This window comes from Cynara cardunculus (assembly GCF_001531365.2).
Source record: "Cynara cardunculus var. scolymus isolate 2C chromosome LG 2, CcrdV1, whole genome shotgun sequence".
Classification (NCBI taxonomy): Eukaryota; Viridiplantae; Streptophyta; class Magnoliopsida; order Asterales; family Asteraceae; genus Cynara; species Cynara cardunculus.
The window spans coordinates 10,502,723-10,520,011 of record NC_037529.1 but is presented as its reverse complement, the minus strand read 5'-3'; the positions used below and the strand labels follow the sequence as shown (position 1 = coordinate 10,520,011).

The 17,289-nt window shown below is 35.7% G+C and overlaps 2 protein-coding genes across 2 annotated transcripts in view; one reads left to right on the top strand and one right to left on the bottom strand.

Annotated features, from left to right (window-relative positions):
- Positions 1–12,411, top strand: part of LOC112506796 (protein TSS-like) — a 15,737-nt gene extending 3,326 nt beyond the window's left edge. Inside the window, exons 2-23 of the mRNA XM_025111073.1 lie at positions 778–839; positions 1,127–1,219; positions 2,620–2,692; positions 2,784–3,077; positions 3,695–3,759; positions 3,896–4,027; positions 4,375–4,416; positions 4,499–5,023; positions 5,121–5,278; positions 5,745–6,258; positions 6,386–6,448; positions 6,541–6,642; positions 7,093–7,413; positions 7,486–7,578; positions 7,671–7,772; positions 7,856–7,960; positions 8,502–8,635; positions 8,753–8,936; positions 9,163–9,294; positions 9,398–9,510; positions 10,036–10,120; positions 10,239–12,411. Of these exons, the coding sequence (XP_024966841.1) occupies positions 778–839; positions 1,127–1,219; positions 2,620–2,692; positions 2,784–3,077; positions 3,695–3,759; positions 3,896–4,027; positions 4,375–4,416; positions 4,499–5,023; positions 5,121–5,278; positions 5,745–6,258; positions 6,386–6,448; positions 6,541–6,642; positions 7,093–7,413; positions 7,486–7,578; positions 7,671–7,772; positions 7,856–7,960; positions 8,502–8,635; positions 8,753–8,936; positions 9,163–9,294; positions 9,398–9,510; positions 10,036–10,120; positions 10,239–12,029 (5,183 nt within the window). The 3' untranslated portion in view covers positions 12,030–12,411. The remainder of the gene's footprint in view (positions 1–777; positions 840–1,126; positions 1,220–2,619; positions 2,693–2,783; positions 3,078–3,694; positions 3,760–3,895; positions 4,028–4,374; positions 4,417–4,498; positions 5,024–5,120; positions 5,279–5,744; positions 6,259–6,385; positions 6,449–6,540; positions 6,643–7,092; positions 7,414–7,485; positions 7,579–7,670; positions 7,773–7,855; positions 7,961–8,501; positions 8,636–8,752; positions 8,937–9,162; positions 9,295–9,397; positions 9,511–10,035; positions 10,121–10,238) is intronic.
- An 830-nt stretch (positions 12,412–13,241) lies between these two features.
- Positions 13,242–16,570, bottom strand: LOC112506797 (heptahelical transmembrane protein 2). Its single transcript, XM_025111074.1, has 4 exons — positions 16,241–16,570; positions 16,010–16,102; positions 15,822–15,900; positions 13,242–14,009 (listed from the first exon to the last, which is right to left on the bottom strand). The coding sequence occupies exons 1-4, from the start codon at positions 16,474–16,476 to the stop codon at positions 13,329–13,331; spliced, it is 1,089 nt and encodes a 362-aa protein (XP_024966842.1). The 5' UTR covers positions 16,477–16,570; the 3' UTR covers positions 13,242–13,328.
- Positions 16,571–17,289: the final 719 nt, after the last annotated feature.

Below are 17,289 nucleotides of genomic sequence, written 5' to 3'. Positions count from 1 at the left end.
AATTACAAAAAAATGAACAAAATGAAAAATTGTGATTGGTTGAATGAAGTTTGCACGGTTTGTACAAATTGAGTGGTTTGCATTTGATCGTTCCCTTATATATATAAGTTCATTTGAAAAGTGGTAAGTATTTGAGAGATAGAGAAGTGATCCTAGCCTTTAATTTAGTCAAAATTTATGGCTTTGACTGTGAAGCACAAGATAATTTCTCACATAGTATGTAGAAGATAGAAGAGATTATTTCGTAACTTTTACAAATAGACGACAAAACAAGTGTGTATGTGAACTCATGTGATTCACATATGAATTATATGTTAATATGTGAATCCATTTAATTCACACATGAACCTGTATGATTCACATATAAAGTAATTAACTGATTCATATATGAAATATGGGTTCGAATATGCTTTTATGGGTTTACATATACACTTGTTTACCACCTATTTGTAAAAGTTACGAATACCCTTCTACTTTTTTGCTTAACCCGTCAAAACCACAATTCTCGACCACTTTTAATGTATAAAAGACCAGAATTACTTATTTGCTTTTCAAATATTTATCACTTCTCAAATAAATCTCTCCCTATTCTTGAAATGATTGCATTTTATTTATATATTAACATATATGTGTATTATGGTCATTCATACTTTTTTTTTTTTTTTTGTGTTAGATTTCATTAAACCTTGACTAGCAATAAAAATAAAAATAAAAATAAAAACAAATAATTGTTGTTTTAGTTTAGACTTTGAAGTCTTGACATTCTGTATTCAACAGCATTACCAACGGTTGTAGAAATCACAATAGAAACGCCCGATGGGTCTGGACTGATGCTTAAGGTAAGCTTACATAAAGTATCATATATATATATATATATATATATATATATATATATATATATATATATATATATATAGATTTGAGATCACGTGAGATAATGATGTTTTTTGTGAGACAATTTTTAAATGTTTTGTTAAATATATATTGAATTGTATAATGTTTATATTTTAAATGTTTTAAACATAATATTTATAATATAAATTGCTAATAAAAGAAATAGCGAGATAATGTAGTGTGGGTGGGTTGGTGGGTGTATCGTGTCTTAACATAGATTGGTTTGACTCAGGGGATATCAACGGACAAAATTTTAGACGTTCGGAAGCTGTTAGCGGTACACGTGGAGACATGCCATGTCACCAACTACTCTTTATCCCATGAGGTTCAAGTTCAACTACCTTTTTATTTCTCATCATCACAAATTTACGTTTTTTTTTTAACCTACATCAAACTCCAATTGTATAAATAAAACAAAAGGAACATTTATTTTTGTAATTAATGGCAAACTACAAATTTGGTCCCTGTACTTTGTAAAAGATAACATTTTTTATCATCGTAGTTTTGAAAATATAAGATGATCATTTTGATTTATAAAAACGTCTGCATTCTTGGTCTCCTCTCATGATAGAATTCACTCATATTCACTCATTGAAATTGAATAAGTAAACAATTAAATTGGATGGTACAAACAAATATAAATAATCTTTGAGAAATTTTTTACGTAGTAAATGAAATTTGAAGACAAGAACAAATTTTTTTGTAATAGAGTGGCATTATCGTCTTTTATTGATTTTTTTTGTCTTTTACACAATCAAAAAAACCACGTAGATCAAAATCATAAATTTGATTTTGAAGGAGTAAATGACAAGCAAAAAATCGATAAAAAGAGAAAAATGTCTCTCATTTAATCAAACTTTTTAAAGGCCATTAAAGGAAGAGACCAAATCCAAACATTTTTACAAACCACAACAACCATCTTGTAACTTTGAAACGGCAATGACGAAAAACGTTTGAGATGGACTAATAATAGATTGTTTAGAATACCAACTTAATTGTATTTATTTTGATGAGAATTGAACGAAAAATAATGCATCTTACACGGTTATGCAAATATATTTGTGAATTTTATCGACTTATATGTTGATAATAAATGCTACGAAGTTGTAACTTAGTTTTTATTTATTTAATGTAACTACTAGAATTTTTATTCTTAACAAACGTTTAATTTTTCCTATTTATTACATATTTTGATCGATGATCGACATTTAGTAACTATTGATGACCTCAATGTTAAATTATCAAATTATATTCATAATTGTTGATTAAGCAAAAAGTTACGTGAAAATAAATCATTATCGCAAAGTTTTTTGAATAATAAACTAATTAAAATGATATTTTACTTTAGGAAGGTTTATATATATATATATATAGAGAGAGAGAGAGAGAGAGAGAGAGAGAGAGAGAGAGAGAGATAATTTTTTATTAACCATGTAATTGGTGCTAACTTTACCAATCTATATCAACCTTTAATTGATGAGATCAACGGGCCTTGATGAAACGATGGCATTATGGTAGTTAGTTTAACAATGGATGAGATTCCTTCTTGATGAAACAAGTGAACAAAGGGCAAAATAGATAGATCATTTCAATATCGAAATTTAGGTAACGTATATGAAAACCGATAATCACACCTACAAATTTGTGAAACATGAAATAGTGTTCGTTTATCGGACATGTTCATTTGTGAAACATGAAACAGAGTCAGTGTTATCAAACTTACAGGTGCGAGGTCGAAGGCTGAAAGATACAGTCGAAATCGTCTCTTTAAAGCCTTGTCACTTAACGGTGGTTGAAGGTAACTATAACTATAATTCTTTTGGGGCTATTTTGACAATAACTATAATTTCAAGGGGCTCAATGATTTTTTATTTTTTTATTTTTTACAGAGGATTATACGGAAGATTCCGCCGTCGCACATGTCAGACAACTGCTAGATATTGTGGCTTGCACCACCGCGTTCGGTGGTTCATTTAACTCTCCTAAGAACACCAACGTTTCCGTTCGTTCTGGTTCGATTGCCAAAGAATCAGGATCCGGCGATGGTCAGGATAAGAAGTCGTCCAAGAGAGATGTCTCGATCGGTTTCGATCCGTCAGACGCAGCGGAGATTTATCCTCCGCCGAGGCTTGGACAGTTCTATGACTTTTTCTCCTTTTCTCATCTCACTCCTCCCATCCAATGTAAGACCTTAATGCTTAAATTTCCTTTTGCTATGACTGTAACAACAACAAAAATCGTTGTTTGACACCAGTTACTCATTTTACTTTCTCCTTTTTCCAAGAACAACTACACCTTGACGTTACTTTTGAATCCAATACATTTCCAAAAACAATTGCTTTAACTTCATATAAGTGTAAAAAATAATATTTGTTAATTTTGCTACACTCACACCCCATTGTTGCATCTTCATTGGACATGGTCTTGGACTCGAATATCGTAAATTGCAGTTTACACAAAGTCCTAAATGATTTTTGGCTACTCTACCGTTAAATTTTGTTATTCAGCCAATTTAACTCATATTTTGATAGCGAACTTGTTTTACAGCCAAAACTGATTTTTTTTCTTAGATTTTGTTGACATTATATTGTTCATAAAGGATGGCATTCATGGACAAAAAATAGCTGGCATGGAGAAACAAATAGTTTTCCTTAACAAATGCTCATGCTCCACTTGAATTTTGAAACGAAAAGTTACATATATGATATACAACTCGAAATGTGTATTTTCTATGGAATGAAGGGATTATTAATCTTGTTCAAGTCAAGCCAGAATTTATAATTTGTGTGTTGGTTCACAGACATTAGGAGATCGGGTCGACCGTTCCTTGAAGATAAAACAGATGATGATTTCTTCCAAATTGATGTGAGCATTTCATTATAGTATTTTGTACTTGCTTTTGAAATTGTGGAGCACTACTGTTTTAGAGATTTTCATGGTGTTGCTTGTTTACTTGAGAGCCACTGAGATGAGTTGTATGGACGTCTACTCATATATGCAGGTGCGAGTTTCAGGTGGGAAGCCGATGACAATCGTTGCCTCGAGAAAAGGGTTCTATGCAGCTGGAAAATGTGCTCTTTTAAGTCATTCTTTGGTTGGTTTATTGCAGCAGATGAGCCGGATCTTTGATGGTGTAAGTGAAAAGTTCATTGGGCATTGACTTATCATGTGACCTACGAGTATTGGGCACTTATTCATTCCCAAAATAAATAAGACTGGACTTAGACTTAGTTCAATACGATCGTGTGTAACTATTAATAAAATATGAAATATCTATAATGTTCGGTGTTCCTCCCATTGCCACCAATATATTGGAATGTCCAGCTGGGCAATGAGTTACCTTGGATCGAGATCTAGAAAAGAAATAGTTGGCATTTATTTTAGGATTTAGGGAGAATTTCTTTGGTAACACCTGCTTTCATGTGGAGTTTTTCGTATAATCTAACTGGTTACTTGTCTTTCTCGTATGTTATAATGCAGGCATACAAAGCTCTTATGAAAACTTTCATTGAGCACAATAAAGTAAGTTGAATTTACTGAGCACTATAGTGTCACAATTGTGAGAGAATACTTGGAAGTAAAAGGTTTTTTTTATTTGTCTCAGTTTGGAAATCTCCCTTACGGGTTTCAATCGAACACGTGGGTTGTACCTCCAATTGTTGCTGACAACCCATCTGTTTTCCCACCACTTCCTGTGGAAGATCAAAATTGGGGAGGAAATGGTGGTGGACAAGGAGGAGATGGTAAACATGATCGTAGGCAATGGGCAAAAGAATTTTCTATTTTAGCAGCAATGCCTTGTAGAACAGCAGAAGAGAGACAAGTTAGAGATAGGAAAGCTTTTCTACTTCACAGTCTATTTGTCGACGTATCGGTGCTAAAATCCGTTGCAGCCATTAAGCAACTTACTCATAGTAGCAAGTCATCCTCAAATGGTTTGCTTGATTCATTTTCGCATGAGGATAAAATTGGAGATCTGCTTATCAGGGTTACAAGAGATGTGCCTGATGCTAGCACAAAGCTGGATGCTAAAATTGACGGGAGTCGTGTTCTAGGATTGTCACCAGAGGAGCTTGCTAAAAGAAACTTGCTTAAAGGCATAACTGCAGACGAGAGTGCAACGGTTCATGTAAGTATCATACCATTTGTATATTTCTTGCTTTTTAAACCTCTAAAGTGTTCCGTGGCTTATCCAACGAATATGGTATGCTATTGTTATCATGCAGGATACATCTACTTTAGGCGTTGTGGTTGTTAGACACTGTGGTTATACTGCTGTTGTGAAAGTTGCAGCTGAGGTAAACTGGGATGGAAAACCCATTCCACAAGACGTTGATGTCGAGGACCAACCTGAAGGGGGTGCCCATGCTTTGAATGTCAATAGGTAAGTTCACAAGCAGTTATGCCACAAATTTTATACTTCATTTATCCCAAATAAATTCAACATTTGATCAGACACATAGTTCAAGCAAAGAGTTCAGCCGTTGGTTAAATATTGGAAATACCCCTCCATAAAGACAGTATAGGAATCTAGTGGAGAGAAAATCAACATGATTACTATCTTTTAATGATCTCTGAAAGACATATAAGTAATATTGGAATGATAGTTTGCCAAAAAGGAAATGTTGCATTAGTTTAAAAAAATCCCAGAATGGAAATTGTTCCATTTATTTCTTGGGACTGGTTTTTCTTTTGAAATCAGTAGTTCTTTTCTTTTTAGTTTTTCTTCTGCTGTGTGCCAGCTAAATGACATGTCATCTGCTTACTGGTATAAGTATTAGTATATTACACGTTTTCTTTTCATGATGATTTTTAGGTTGCTAATAATTTCTTACCTTATCATGTTGCAGTTTAAGAATGTTATTGCACAAGTCATCAACAACGACACTATCATCTATTGCAGCTCAACGAGTACAAGTTGCAGATGTTGAAGATATGCACTCTGCTAATATTGTGGTCAGGAAAGTGTTGGAGGAAAGTCTGCAGAAAATACAGGCAGAAGTCTCTAAAGCCACAAAATCTATCAGATGGGAACTTGGAGCATGTTGGGTGCAACATTTACAAAGCCAGGATTCTGGGAAGCCTGACTATAAAAAAGCTGAAGAAGCTAAGGTAGAACCGGATGTGAAGGGTCTAGGAAAAGGATTGCTAAAGGGAATCAAGAAAAAGTCTGAGGATAAGATCAACAAAACGGAGGAGGAGGTTTCTACAAGCAACAACACTGACATGATCAATAAATTAGATAACCATGGCAAAGAAGAGACGATAAAAATGGATGAAGAAAAGGAAATGTTGTGGAGAAAGCTGCTTCCTGAAGCAGCATATATGCACCTTAAAGAATCAGACACTGGTCTTCACCTTAAGGTTGGCTTGTTGCTCTAATTTTGGTAACTCTATGGAGCATACTTTGATTTTGGAGGTTAATGTTAGAACAATCTAGGTCTTGGTTGCTTGATTGTATTTGATCTGATATTGGTTCATGTTGGCACAGTCACCTGATGAGTTAATTGAGATGGCACACAAATTCTATGACGAAACTGCCCTTCCAAAGTTGGTTGGTTCTTTAACATTACTAAAAGGATGTTCTGTATCTATTGTCACTTGGCCTCAAGTCTGTAATTTATAGCTGCAACTTCGTCTTTTTAGGTAGCTGATTTTGGTTCCCTTGAACTTTCACCTGTTGATGGGAGGACACTGACAGATTTCATGCACACGAGGGGCTTGCGTATGTGCTCCTTGGGGCGAGTGGTAAGTCTTTTTCCTCTTCTTCTTTCCATACCATGTTCATCTTTACATCTTGATACTGCAATCACTATCTTGTAGCTTAATGCTAGAGTGGTACAAATTTGCTTAAGATAACCTAAACTTCCTGATCGATTATGTCATTCCTATTTTACCTAGTAAACTACCATGAGTGCATCAATAGGTGGCCCACAACAGTTTTATGCCCTTGGATTAGGTGTCCCTAGCCTTCTAAGAAAACCGATGACTTCGTTTTGCTCATTCATTCTCCTTGATAATCAAACCTAGAATTAACAACACAAATAGTCATGGAGACAAGCGACATCACATGCAACCTGCATCATGTTCTTGCAAGGATCAAAATTGATTATCATAAGTTAAAGGCATGCATAATGTATTTCGGTAGCTTTCTGAATCAGGAAATTAAAACTTAGTTTTCTTTCTATGTTTTGTTAGGTTGAACTCGCAGATAAACTCCCTCATGTGCAGTCACTCTGTATCCACGAGATGGTTGTTCGAGCTTACAAACACATCTTACAAGCAGTTATAGCAGCAGTTGACGATATAGCTGATTTGGCTGGGTCAATAGCATCCTGTTTAAATATATTGCTAGGAACGCCAAATACAAGTAATGTAGATTCGGTAACTAGCAATGCCGATGAGTTAAAATGGAAATGGGTTGAATCCTTCATGTCGAAGAGATTTGCATGTCAACAGAAGAATGAATTTCATCGCACTCTTCGTAAATTTGCCATTCTTCGAGGGCTTTGCCACAAGGTATAACACGAGAGATAATTTTCTTATCCTCTGAGTAGTTTTTCTTCTTTGAATATTAACTTTGCTCACCAGGTTGGGCTTGAGCTTGTTCCTAGAGACTACGATATGGATTCAGCATACCCTTTCAAGAAGGCAGATATTATAAGCATGGTTCCTGTATATAAGGTGAATACATGATTCATTTATGTCAATCTGTACACAAGGCAGACCAAGAACTTACAGTAGATTTGACATTTGAACATTTACATTTCACTCAGCATGTTGCATGCTCCTCTGCTGACGGACGTACACTTCTGGAGTCATCCAAAACATCGTTGGATAAAGGCAAGCTTGAAGATGCTGTCAACTATGGAACAAAGGTGATTAAATCTTTAGTTATAAGATGATTTCACAACATTTCCATCATGTTATTGTTACCACCATCTAAACCTGATTTCTGCAGGCACTTTCAAAACTTGTATCTGTCTGTGGTCCTTACCATCGAATGACGGCAGGTGCATATAGTCTTTTGGCTGTGGTGCTCTATCATACTGGTGATTTCAATCAGGTACATGAACATATTATCTTGTGTTGTCTTTTTGTTACCATAAGAATAAGTCAACTGCAACATGCTTCTTGGATCAATTGGTAAGGTTACTAATTGACGACCGGAAATCCATGAATTCAAGTCACAAGAACAACCTCTATGCAAAAAGTAAAGGGAAAGATGAATGCAAAGACTTCCATGTCCAATCCTCACAAATTGAGTTGCTACAATGATGATGCACTAGGGTCACTCAATAAGTCAAGTAATCAACTCTCACACAAATGATCATTTCCTTTCCATCACATTGACTTGGAAAAGATGGTAGCTACTGTATTTTCTTGTATAAGATGAAATATGTTTCACTTTCCCAAAAAAATGCAACATTTTCCTTTTTGGAATATTGCACACAAGTTGTGACACTTCATTTCTCAGAGAAATTTTGATAAAATTTGCGTGTTTGCCCCCATTTTGATCTTAAGATAATTCAACCTACAAGGTCCTTTTGTTTCTTAAAGACACATATGCTCAAGTCTAATCACAATTTTTTCCAACCCTCGATTAGGCTACTATCTATCAACAAAAAGCTTTGGATATCAACGAGAGGGAACTTGGACTCGATCATCCAGATACAATGAAGAGTTATGGGGACTTAGCTGTTTTCTACTATCGTCTCCAACACACAGAGTTGGCTCTGAAGTAAGTTTTCTTTCCTTGAATGGTGTTTTATGAACGGATAACTTAACTTCTTTGACATATGTGCAATAAAACTTTACTTATTGATGAAATGTAGCTTATGTTCGTCTTCCTTCTTAGGTATGTGAATCGTGCATTGTATCTTTTGCATTTAACATGTGGTCCTTCTCACCCGAATACTGCCGCCACCTACATCAATGTAGCAATGATGGAAGAAGGTTTAGGAAATGTTCATGTTGCTCTTAGATACCTTCATGAGGCTCTCAAGTGTAATAAAAGGCTCCTTGGAGCTGATCACATACAAGTAATTTCTCTCTCTCCTCAATCTTATATGTGTTGCATAGAAACATAACTTGTGCACAAAAAGTAATGCTTACACATAAAAGACAATCTGCTGATTTTTTATTTCATATTTCAATTTCTTATGTGATCTAAATTGACGATTATCGGATGGTCATTGTTTCTTTGGATGGCTTACATTCGACACATAATACTCGGTTACTCACACTTGGTGTATCTCAACTTGTCAGACTGCTGCTAGCTATCATGCCATAGCAATTGCTCTTTCCTTGATGGAAGCATACTCCCTGAGCGTTCAACATGAACAAACCACTCTGCAGATTCTGCAGGCTAAACTTGGACATGAAGATCTTCGTACTCAGGTACCTTAGAAACTTGGAACTTCTGTTATGATAATTAACTGTCACATCAGCAATTGTGTGTTTTGCACGATCGTTCTTTCACTTAGTGTGTAAGATATTATAGGATGCAACTGCATGGCTTGAATACTTCGAGTCCAAAGCTCTGGAACAGCAAGAAGCTGCACGCAATGGTATACCGAAGCCTGATGCCTCTATATCTAGCAAAGGACATTTGAGGTACATCCTCAAATTTTGATTTTAAAGATTCAAACCTAGTCCTTCCCAGATTCAAGTCAAAACATGCATCTATTATAATATTCCTATATAGTTACATGTAGTTTTCGATTTTATTTATGCATAAAATGAAAAGTTAAAAGTTACTCACCAATCGCTTTTAAGTTGCAAAAATTTCATTTTGGGAAGTCCCAAGAACCACTTATTTGCCTATTGTCATAGTTATTACCACCCATTTTCCTATTGTCATTGTTGTTACTTATTGATGCCATCGACTTTGGTCCACAAGATTCCATTGTGTTATCATCATTTGAGGACGTTGAAGGCATTTGATGAAAAGTCAAAAAACTTAATAAAACCATATCCACAGTCAAACATTGCAATTCCTGGTTAAACATTGTAAGTTTCATGCGAGTAGTAACTCATTGAATACTCTTAAAGATAAATGTGGGCTTTCGGAGTGGTACTAGATGGCAATAAGATCTGGAGGCTTTATACCAACCTGATTATTTTACATTATTGGGTCAGTGTATCAGACTTGCTAGATTATATAGCCCCAGATGCAGATATGAAAGCACGAGACGTCCAAAAGAAACAAGCTCGTGCAAAGGTGGTAAGCTTTTTCATCTTATATACCTTCTCATCCATCCCTTTGTCACCATCACACCACTCATGATCAAAATTTTCCATTTCTTTCTGATATTGTTTTCAAAATTTTGCCAATCATCCAGATTAAAGGAAAAGCAGGACAACAGGAAGAACTGTTAAGTGATGAACTTCAAGAAGATGAAGTTCTATCACCAAGCCGAGAGAATTCTAGCGATAAAGAGAACAAATTTGAATTGCGAAATGCACAGTCTGTTAAGAAAACCAACTTGGTTCAACCTGAGCAGATCCAAAGGGAACAAAATGGTTATTTGGCAGAAGCCGACAATTCTGATGAAGGATGGCAGGAAGCTTTCTCTAAAGCAGGTCGTAAATCTTCAACTTCTAGGAGGCCAAATCTGGCAAAAATAAACACGAATTTCATGAATGTCTCTCAGACATCAAAGTACCGATCGAAGCACACCAATTTCACTTCCCCAAGAACAAATACTGGAGAGTCTGCTGTCACTAAGAAATTCATCAAGACTGGAAGCTCTCCCAACACTACACAAACATCTGGTTCAGACAAACCTACCAACCCAAAGGTGAATCCATCCAGTCCAGCATCAAATGATCAGACAGTGAAGCATTCTCCAGTTATAAGTTCGATCAGTGTTAAAGAAGCTGGCAAGCTTTTTTCTTACAAGGAAGTTGCAATAGCTGCACCTGGTAGCATTGTGAAGGCTGTGGCTGATCAATTGCCCAAAGGAAATTCTCCGGTGAGCATAGCTCAAATGACAACAGAGGAAGCAAAGAAAGATAAAGATGAAGTTCATGTGTCCAATAATGAACAGAAAACCGCCATTGATGATAAGGACAAGCCAGAAGTCGAAATGGTGATAGAAGTAGAAAGTGTTGAGAAGACAGAGAAAGGAATAGAATCGGCAGTGGTTGAGAATCTTGATCCAAAAGTTGAAATTTCAAAAATATCAGCAGATAGTCCTTGTGATTTAGAGCCAATTTCTGCATTGGTTCAAGCTGACACGAATGGAATTGTGGCAGATGAAGATGAAAAAACACCAAGCACTGAAGGTGTTACTCTAACCGAAACTGCAAAAGAGGTGACCAAGAGACTTTCTGCAGCAGCTCCTCCATTTAATCCATCCAACAATCCAGTTTTTGGTTTGGTCACAATGTCTTTGAAAGATCATGGAGGAGGGATATTACCCCCACCTGTAAACATACCTACAATGGTCACAATAAACCCTGTTCGTAGAACTCCCCATCAATCAGCAACAGCCAGGGTTCCATATGGTCCACGTCTCGCAGGTGTGTATAACAAATCCGTGAATCGAGTCCAACGTAACAAGCCCATTTTGTACAGTGGTGGTGAACTTGTTGCAGATGGTGGTCATCTAAGCCCTCCAAAAGTTATGAACCCACATGCAGCTGAGTTTGTTCCAGCTCAACCATGGGTTTCTAATGGGTATCCGATTGCTCCTAACGGTTATCTGGTGACATCCAGTGGATATCCTATTTCTCCAAATGGTTATCACCCTATCACCACCACAAACGGGTTTCTAGCTGGTCAAAATGGGTACCCTGTATATCCTGTTGACTCAATTGAGTCCCCAGTTAGCTCATTAGATTCTCCATCAATTCTCACTCAAGAAGCTGGTGCTGAAACCTCAAGTGAATCTGTGGATGAGAACGAGTCGGTTGTGGAAAAAACTTGCGAAGAAACTCAGTCTGCAATTGATGAAAAACCTATTAGAACTAGAACAGTTGTGGAAGAAATTCAATCTGAAATCAAAGAAATGGCTACTGAAATAGATAGCCAATCATCAGAGGTTGTTTCTATGAGCAAAAGCTCTATGAGTGCTACAGACAGAAAGCCAATCAATGGTGAGGCTGAGATGGTCGAGGTTAGAAGTTAAAGGGTAGTATCGTCACTTTTAGTTTTACAGATTGCTATGGTTCATAGCTAAGAAGCTGTGTATCATCATCATCATCAGAGGCAACTTTTAGAAATTCTTTCATGTGAAAACCCGAACTTACCCCTTCAGTCACTGTAAGCTGACATGACAACCTTTGACGGAGGCGAAAGACACTGTTTTTGAGTAGTTTTTCTTCACAGCATTTCAAGTTTTGCTGAATTTTTCAAGTTCAACAATAAGAATCTGGTGAGTTCTGTACCTTGTTTTTTCCAAGCATTACTTTTCTGCCTTTGAAGACAGACGATGAAATTAATAATTTCTTGATTAATAGTAGTTCAATAAAATAGGCTTTGTTTCATTGCCTTCAAGATTTGCATGGCAACAGTTCAACATTTTAAATCAGTATCCACTGCAGGCAACATATTCGTGGCTTGGAGTGTTTTTTTAGTATTATTTTTTTTATTAACTATTATCTTTTACGACATCTTCAATTACTTTTCTATAATTTCTCTAAGATAAATAAAAAAATTACATCAAATTCCAACTATTTCTATATTCGAAGATTCTATCATTTATTACATTATTAATATATTCAATTCATTTAATGTTTGACAAACTATAAAGCAATTTTTTTCCTATAAAATATTAATTTTATGTTTTCTCTTCCAATATTTAGTTTTTGAGATTTTTTCTATTTCCAACAAATATGGAGAAAATTATCTTCTCTTTCTAGTTTCTAGGGGCTGTTTGGTTGTTTTCATTAAACACTTTCCCCTTTTTTTGCGTCAAAGATCTTACCATTTCCGTCGATAAAATTGCGTTTGGATTAATCTGTCAGTATGGAATGAAAAAGTTTGTTATTTGGGAGGATATTTTAATAGATGGATGAAACGTGTTTTTTAATTTGGAGGGGACTTGGTGCATAAAGCTCCTCTATAAGCTTGTTGAATAACCCACTTTCTATATCATTTAGCCGCTATAAGCTATTAGTCTTATTAAGTTCATTAAACCGTTAAAAGAAAGACCCTTAGTTCTTTGTACTGCTACTATTTACAATGAAATGGTATGTTGATCTTTGCACAAACAAAGTATGACAGTAGAATGTAATGATTTAACAATTAATGTTTCTAGCTCAAAAGTTCATCTGCGTTTATCAAAAGAGGTACAAAGGGTCAAGAATAGTTTATCCTAAACTCACATTTTCTAACGTAAACACCTTACAAATGTATTTCCAAAAGTTGGAAATACAAGGAACAATATGATAACTCATAAAAATGGCAGTCAATCTCAGACTATGTTTCACATCCAAGTTGCTCCCTCGATGCATTGTGCGGGCAAAGTCTGCCGCAAGTTCATGATCACGAGCGTTGCAGCAGCGTGGGCAAGAGCACCCGCCACGACGAAAACATGGAAGATCTGATGACTATGGCCAGCAATATCAAAAGCACCAGGCTTCCATTTCTCAGGTATCCTCCTAACGTAAAACATCGCTCCAAGAGAATAGAAAGCGGCCATCATGACCTCATAGCCAAGAGCCACAAGTATTTTCGAGTCTTCCCAATGTAGGAAGACCGCATGGGATGCAGGAATGACGCCCGAGAATCCCATGGCAAGGAAGAGGGTGGCACGGAAGGATCGGTAGCGGGGAGCAGATAGTGCAGGAGAGAGGAGGGTGAAGATGGCGAGAAGGCCAAGGGTGGTGATGGAGGAGAGGTAAAAGAGACGGGAGAACGGGTGGCAGGTGAAAGCGTAGAAGATGGGAGCGAAGAAAGAGGAGACGATCATGAGGGAGATTCCAGCGTAGTCGAGACGCCAGAAGAAGAGGTTGAAGCGTTCGGAGTGACAAGCGAAGAGGTGGGAGATGGAGCTGCAGATTAAACAGCCCATGGCTCCGCCTAAAAAAACAAACCACGGCCATTTGGGGATTGGGTTGTTGATTAGTACGATTGATGGTCTAAGAATTTCTCCTACGAGGGACTCCTGCATAACACCATCAACAGCAATTATTTGATGGGAAAATGAAAATCTAATTATTTTGGATAATATTCTTCAAATTTTAGCTTACCTTTTTCCAATTCAACAAAAATGGTCTAAAGGAACCCCCAGCCACCATGATTATTCATCTTGAATCGAATTGAAGTCATTTAATGAGCCCACTTTTTTAGTGAATTTATTTGCAATAAATATATAAATGCTATTTTAAGGATTTTAAGTTTTAGATTCACTTTCTACACCAATTTCAATTATATAATTAAAGAAATTAAATTTACCTAAATCACACACACAAAAAGAATTGACCTTTATCTAGTTCGACCCAAAGGCTTTCAAAGGTTAATTTGGTTCATTGAGTATAAACTGAACCAAACTATTGCATTGGATGGCTTAAATGAATTAAGTTCATAAAAAATTAATGATGGTTAGAACTTTACCAGAGTTGTTATAGTTGCATGACAAAAGGTAAGAGACGAAGAGTTGGACGCACATGCACATATATTGGTACCATGAAATTAGATTTTTGATCGATTTACTTTCTGCGTCCTAATCTAACATCACATAAATTCAAACATGGGACTTCATGTTTATGCAATGTTAGATGCTGCCGCCTACCATCTTGGTCATCCCATGGGGTTAGGCATATATTATATGTATAGATTGAGCTATTATAAATAAAATCATAATAGCATCAAAAGTCGAACACAAAACTTTAAGTTTTTGACATTTTGGGTGTCCATTTATAACCAACTATTTTGGGCATAATTGTGGGCGTTTCAGTCCTGGTTTGACGAGTGTTGGAGTTTGTTGAAGAAAAAGGGAACTTTAAGTGTAGGAAGTACTTATAATAAGAGGAGTTGTCAGGCATATGTTTCTTTCAGCAACCTTATCACGTGTTATGGACCATAAAAAGAGCCTTTAATCCAAAATTCTCTTATCTTCCATTTGACACTTGTGGGATTCATACGTCCCCTCCAACCTTTTCTTTTGTCCGTCGAATAAACTTTTGTTAAAACCATGAATAACTAAACCTCATTCCGTACATGTACATCAATAATCATCTTCATCTCTTTTCATTCTTAAATCTCATATAAATGACTGCATATATAGTTTCTATACATATAGATCATCCTATTAAGAGTAAATCTTGAATTCGTAATTACTTATTTAAGGAACTCGGTTAATATCAATTGAAACGAAAACAATCGTGCACTTGGATATTATTTGTGATCCTAGATTATTACTAGAACGATCAATTAATTACCAAAGGAAATTTGATGGAGTTTAGTCATAGTTAATATGGAACATTATCGTTTTACTAATTACATAATCTAATAAAAGTATATGTATGATAATTAAGTATCTAAAAGTTCTTCGCTTATAACAAAAGTTAAAGAAATACTATAGATGAAATCATAACGAAATAACTCTATGACCTAATATCGTCACCAGAACTTCCCAACAAAGATTTGAAGGACATGATCATATTTTCAATAAAAATGTTGTGTAGTATCAGATTTCACAAAATTGTAATTCAATTTTCTTGAGTTGAGTGATTGATATATAAAATGTTTTCATTTTTTTTAACACTATCAAAGTGATCAAATGTTTGGTGCTTTTATTAATTATGGGTTTTAGTGATATTTATTATATAAAAATCAAATACATATATCATAAATGATTCACCCCATCTTTAAGTGTTTTTATTTCTTTCCTAGAGTTCATGCGATGAGAAATCAATCAAAAAACAGCAAAAAGTGCATCATGAAGTTTAATTCATAAATAAAAGGGAAAACTCACCGGCACTAGCATAGAAGCCACCGAGCCATTTGCTTTCGTCATGGCCGACGTCATGGTCGGTTCTTGAAAGCCGTGAGTACTGCTTATTAAAAATTTCACTTAACAGTTATCAATGGACAGAATAAATGAAATATTTAAGTGAATGTGATATCGCAAATCACGAAGACGTCTTGACGCCATGAACGGACCTGTAGAAGCTCGCGATCAATGATTCCACCTTTTCCTTGCTCAATGAGCTCAAAACCGTCAATGACAAAAATATGAAGAAACCTACCAAATGCCTTCACAAAATTCAACACGAAGGAATGATCAATATATACGTATGATCCAAACAATCTACGACAAAAATAGGCGACAGGTTGTTAGATTTAATATTTATTTGATCAATTGGTGAAGGAATCGCTGGATCGATTACTTACGTCCAGATATTTAGGGTTTCATTGTGCCACATGAAAACACTACCGATGACATCCTTCAACGGCCATTCGCATCTGTAATAATCCAATATAAACTCATTATCTTTCAAATACTCCGGCAATTCATCGAACTTCATCAATCGCTTCCCGGATCTTCCCTTCAACATCATGTTCCTACTTTCCGACGAGATAAATCTGTTGACGACTCCACCCTTATCCTTCCCTCCTCGCCTCTTCATTCGTTGCCGGGAAAAATAAAATGATCACTCTCCCCGGCGTTTCATCCACCGGCAATCTCCCTCCGAAAAGCTCGCTGAATCTGTTTTTGAATCATACACATGGAAACATCGAGAGCTTCGAGAATTTATAACCAGCAATTTAAACCCCCGTCTATATTTTATTAACTTTGAATTCTGATCCTGTGTGCCATTATAATATTTCTAGTGTTACACGTGTCAGAATATAAATGGTTTTCTAGTTTGAACGTAAGGATTTTGTGACTGTAAAAAGGTTGTTGAAGGCTGTGCAGGATGCAAAGGTGGGTTCCAGTTACAGGTGATTAATTGTCGTCTTCGTTAATACTATCGTACACTTTATTACCGTTGTTTATTTTGGGCCTTCAAATGAAATTCATAATCGATGTTTCGGAAGGTATGAAATGTGAAAGGGATGAATCAATTTGGGTCAATGACACGTGTTTAATGTCCATTTGATTTCCAAGACATTAATGAATTACAAATCTGAATATCTAGAAGAAAAATACAAAAAATACCCAAGAAAATATCACGGTATGTCCAACAAATTCTTTAAAATAGAGAAAATAAAGGTTTTATTTTCCATTTTACTTCCACAAATCCTCAAATTGTTATCTAAAATAGAGAAACAAGAGAAAACTCTAAGGCTATATTTGTCAAGCTAGCCGGTAGCTGATGACTGATACGCCAAATGATAAATAAATTATATTTGGTAAAACTAGTTGATTAGAAAATAAAATGACCAAAAAAATATCTTGAAAAATTAATCAATTATAATATTTTAAAGTATAATTGAAA

What these genes read in the sequence shown, in the direction of transcription:
- LOC112506797 (XM_025111074.1), bottom strand. Translation starts at nt 16,476, where the DNA reads ATGAAGAGGCGAGGAGGGAAGGATAAGGGTGGAGTCGTCAACAGATTT. An exon ending in GAAACCCTAAATATCTGGAC is followed by an intron (nt 16,103 to 16,240) that starts GTAAGTAATCGA and finishes AATTTTGTGAAG; the next exon opens with GCATTTGGTAGGTTTCTTCA. An exon ending in TGGCTTCTATGCTAGTGCCG is followed by an intron (nt 14,010 to 15,821) that starts GTGAGTTTTCCC and finishes GGTGTTATGCAG; the next exon opens with GAGTCCCTCGTAGGAGAAAT.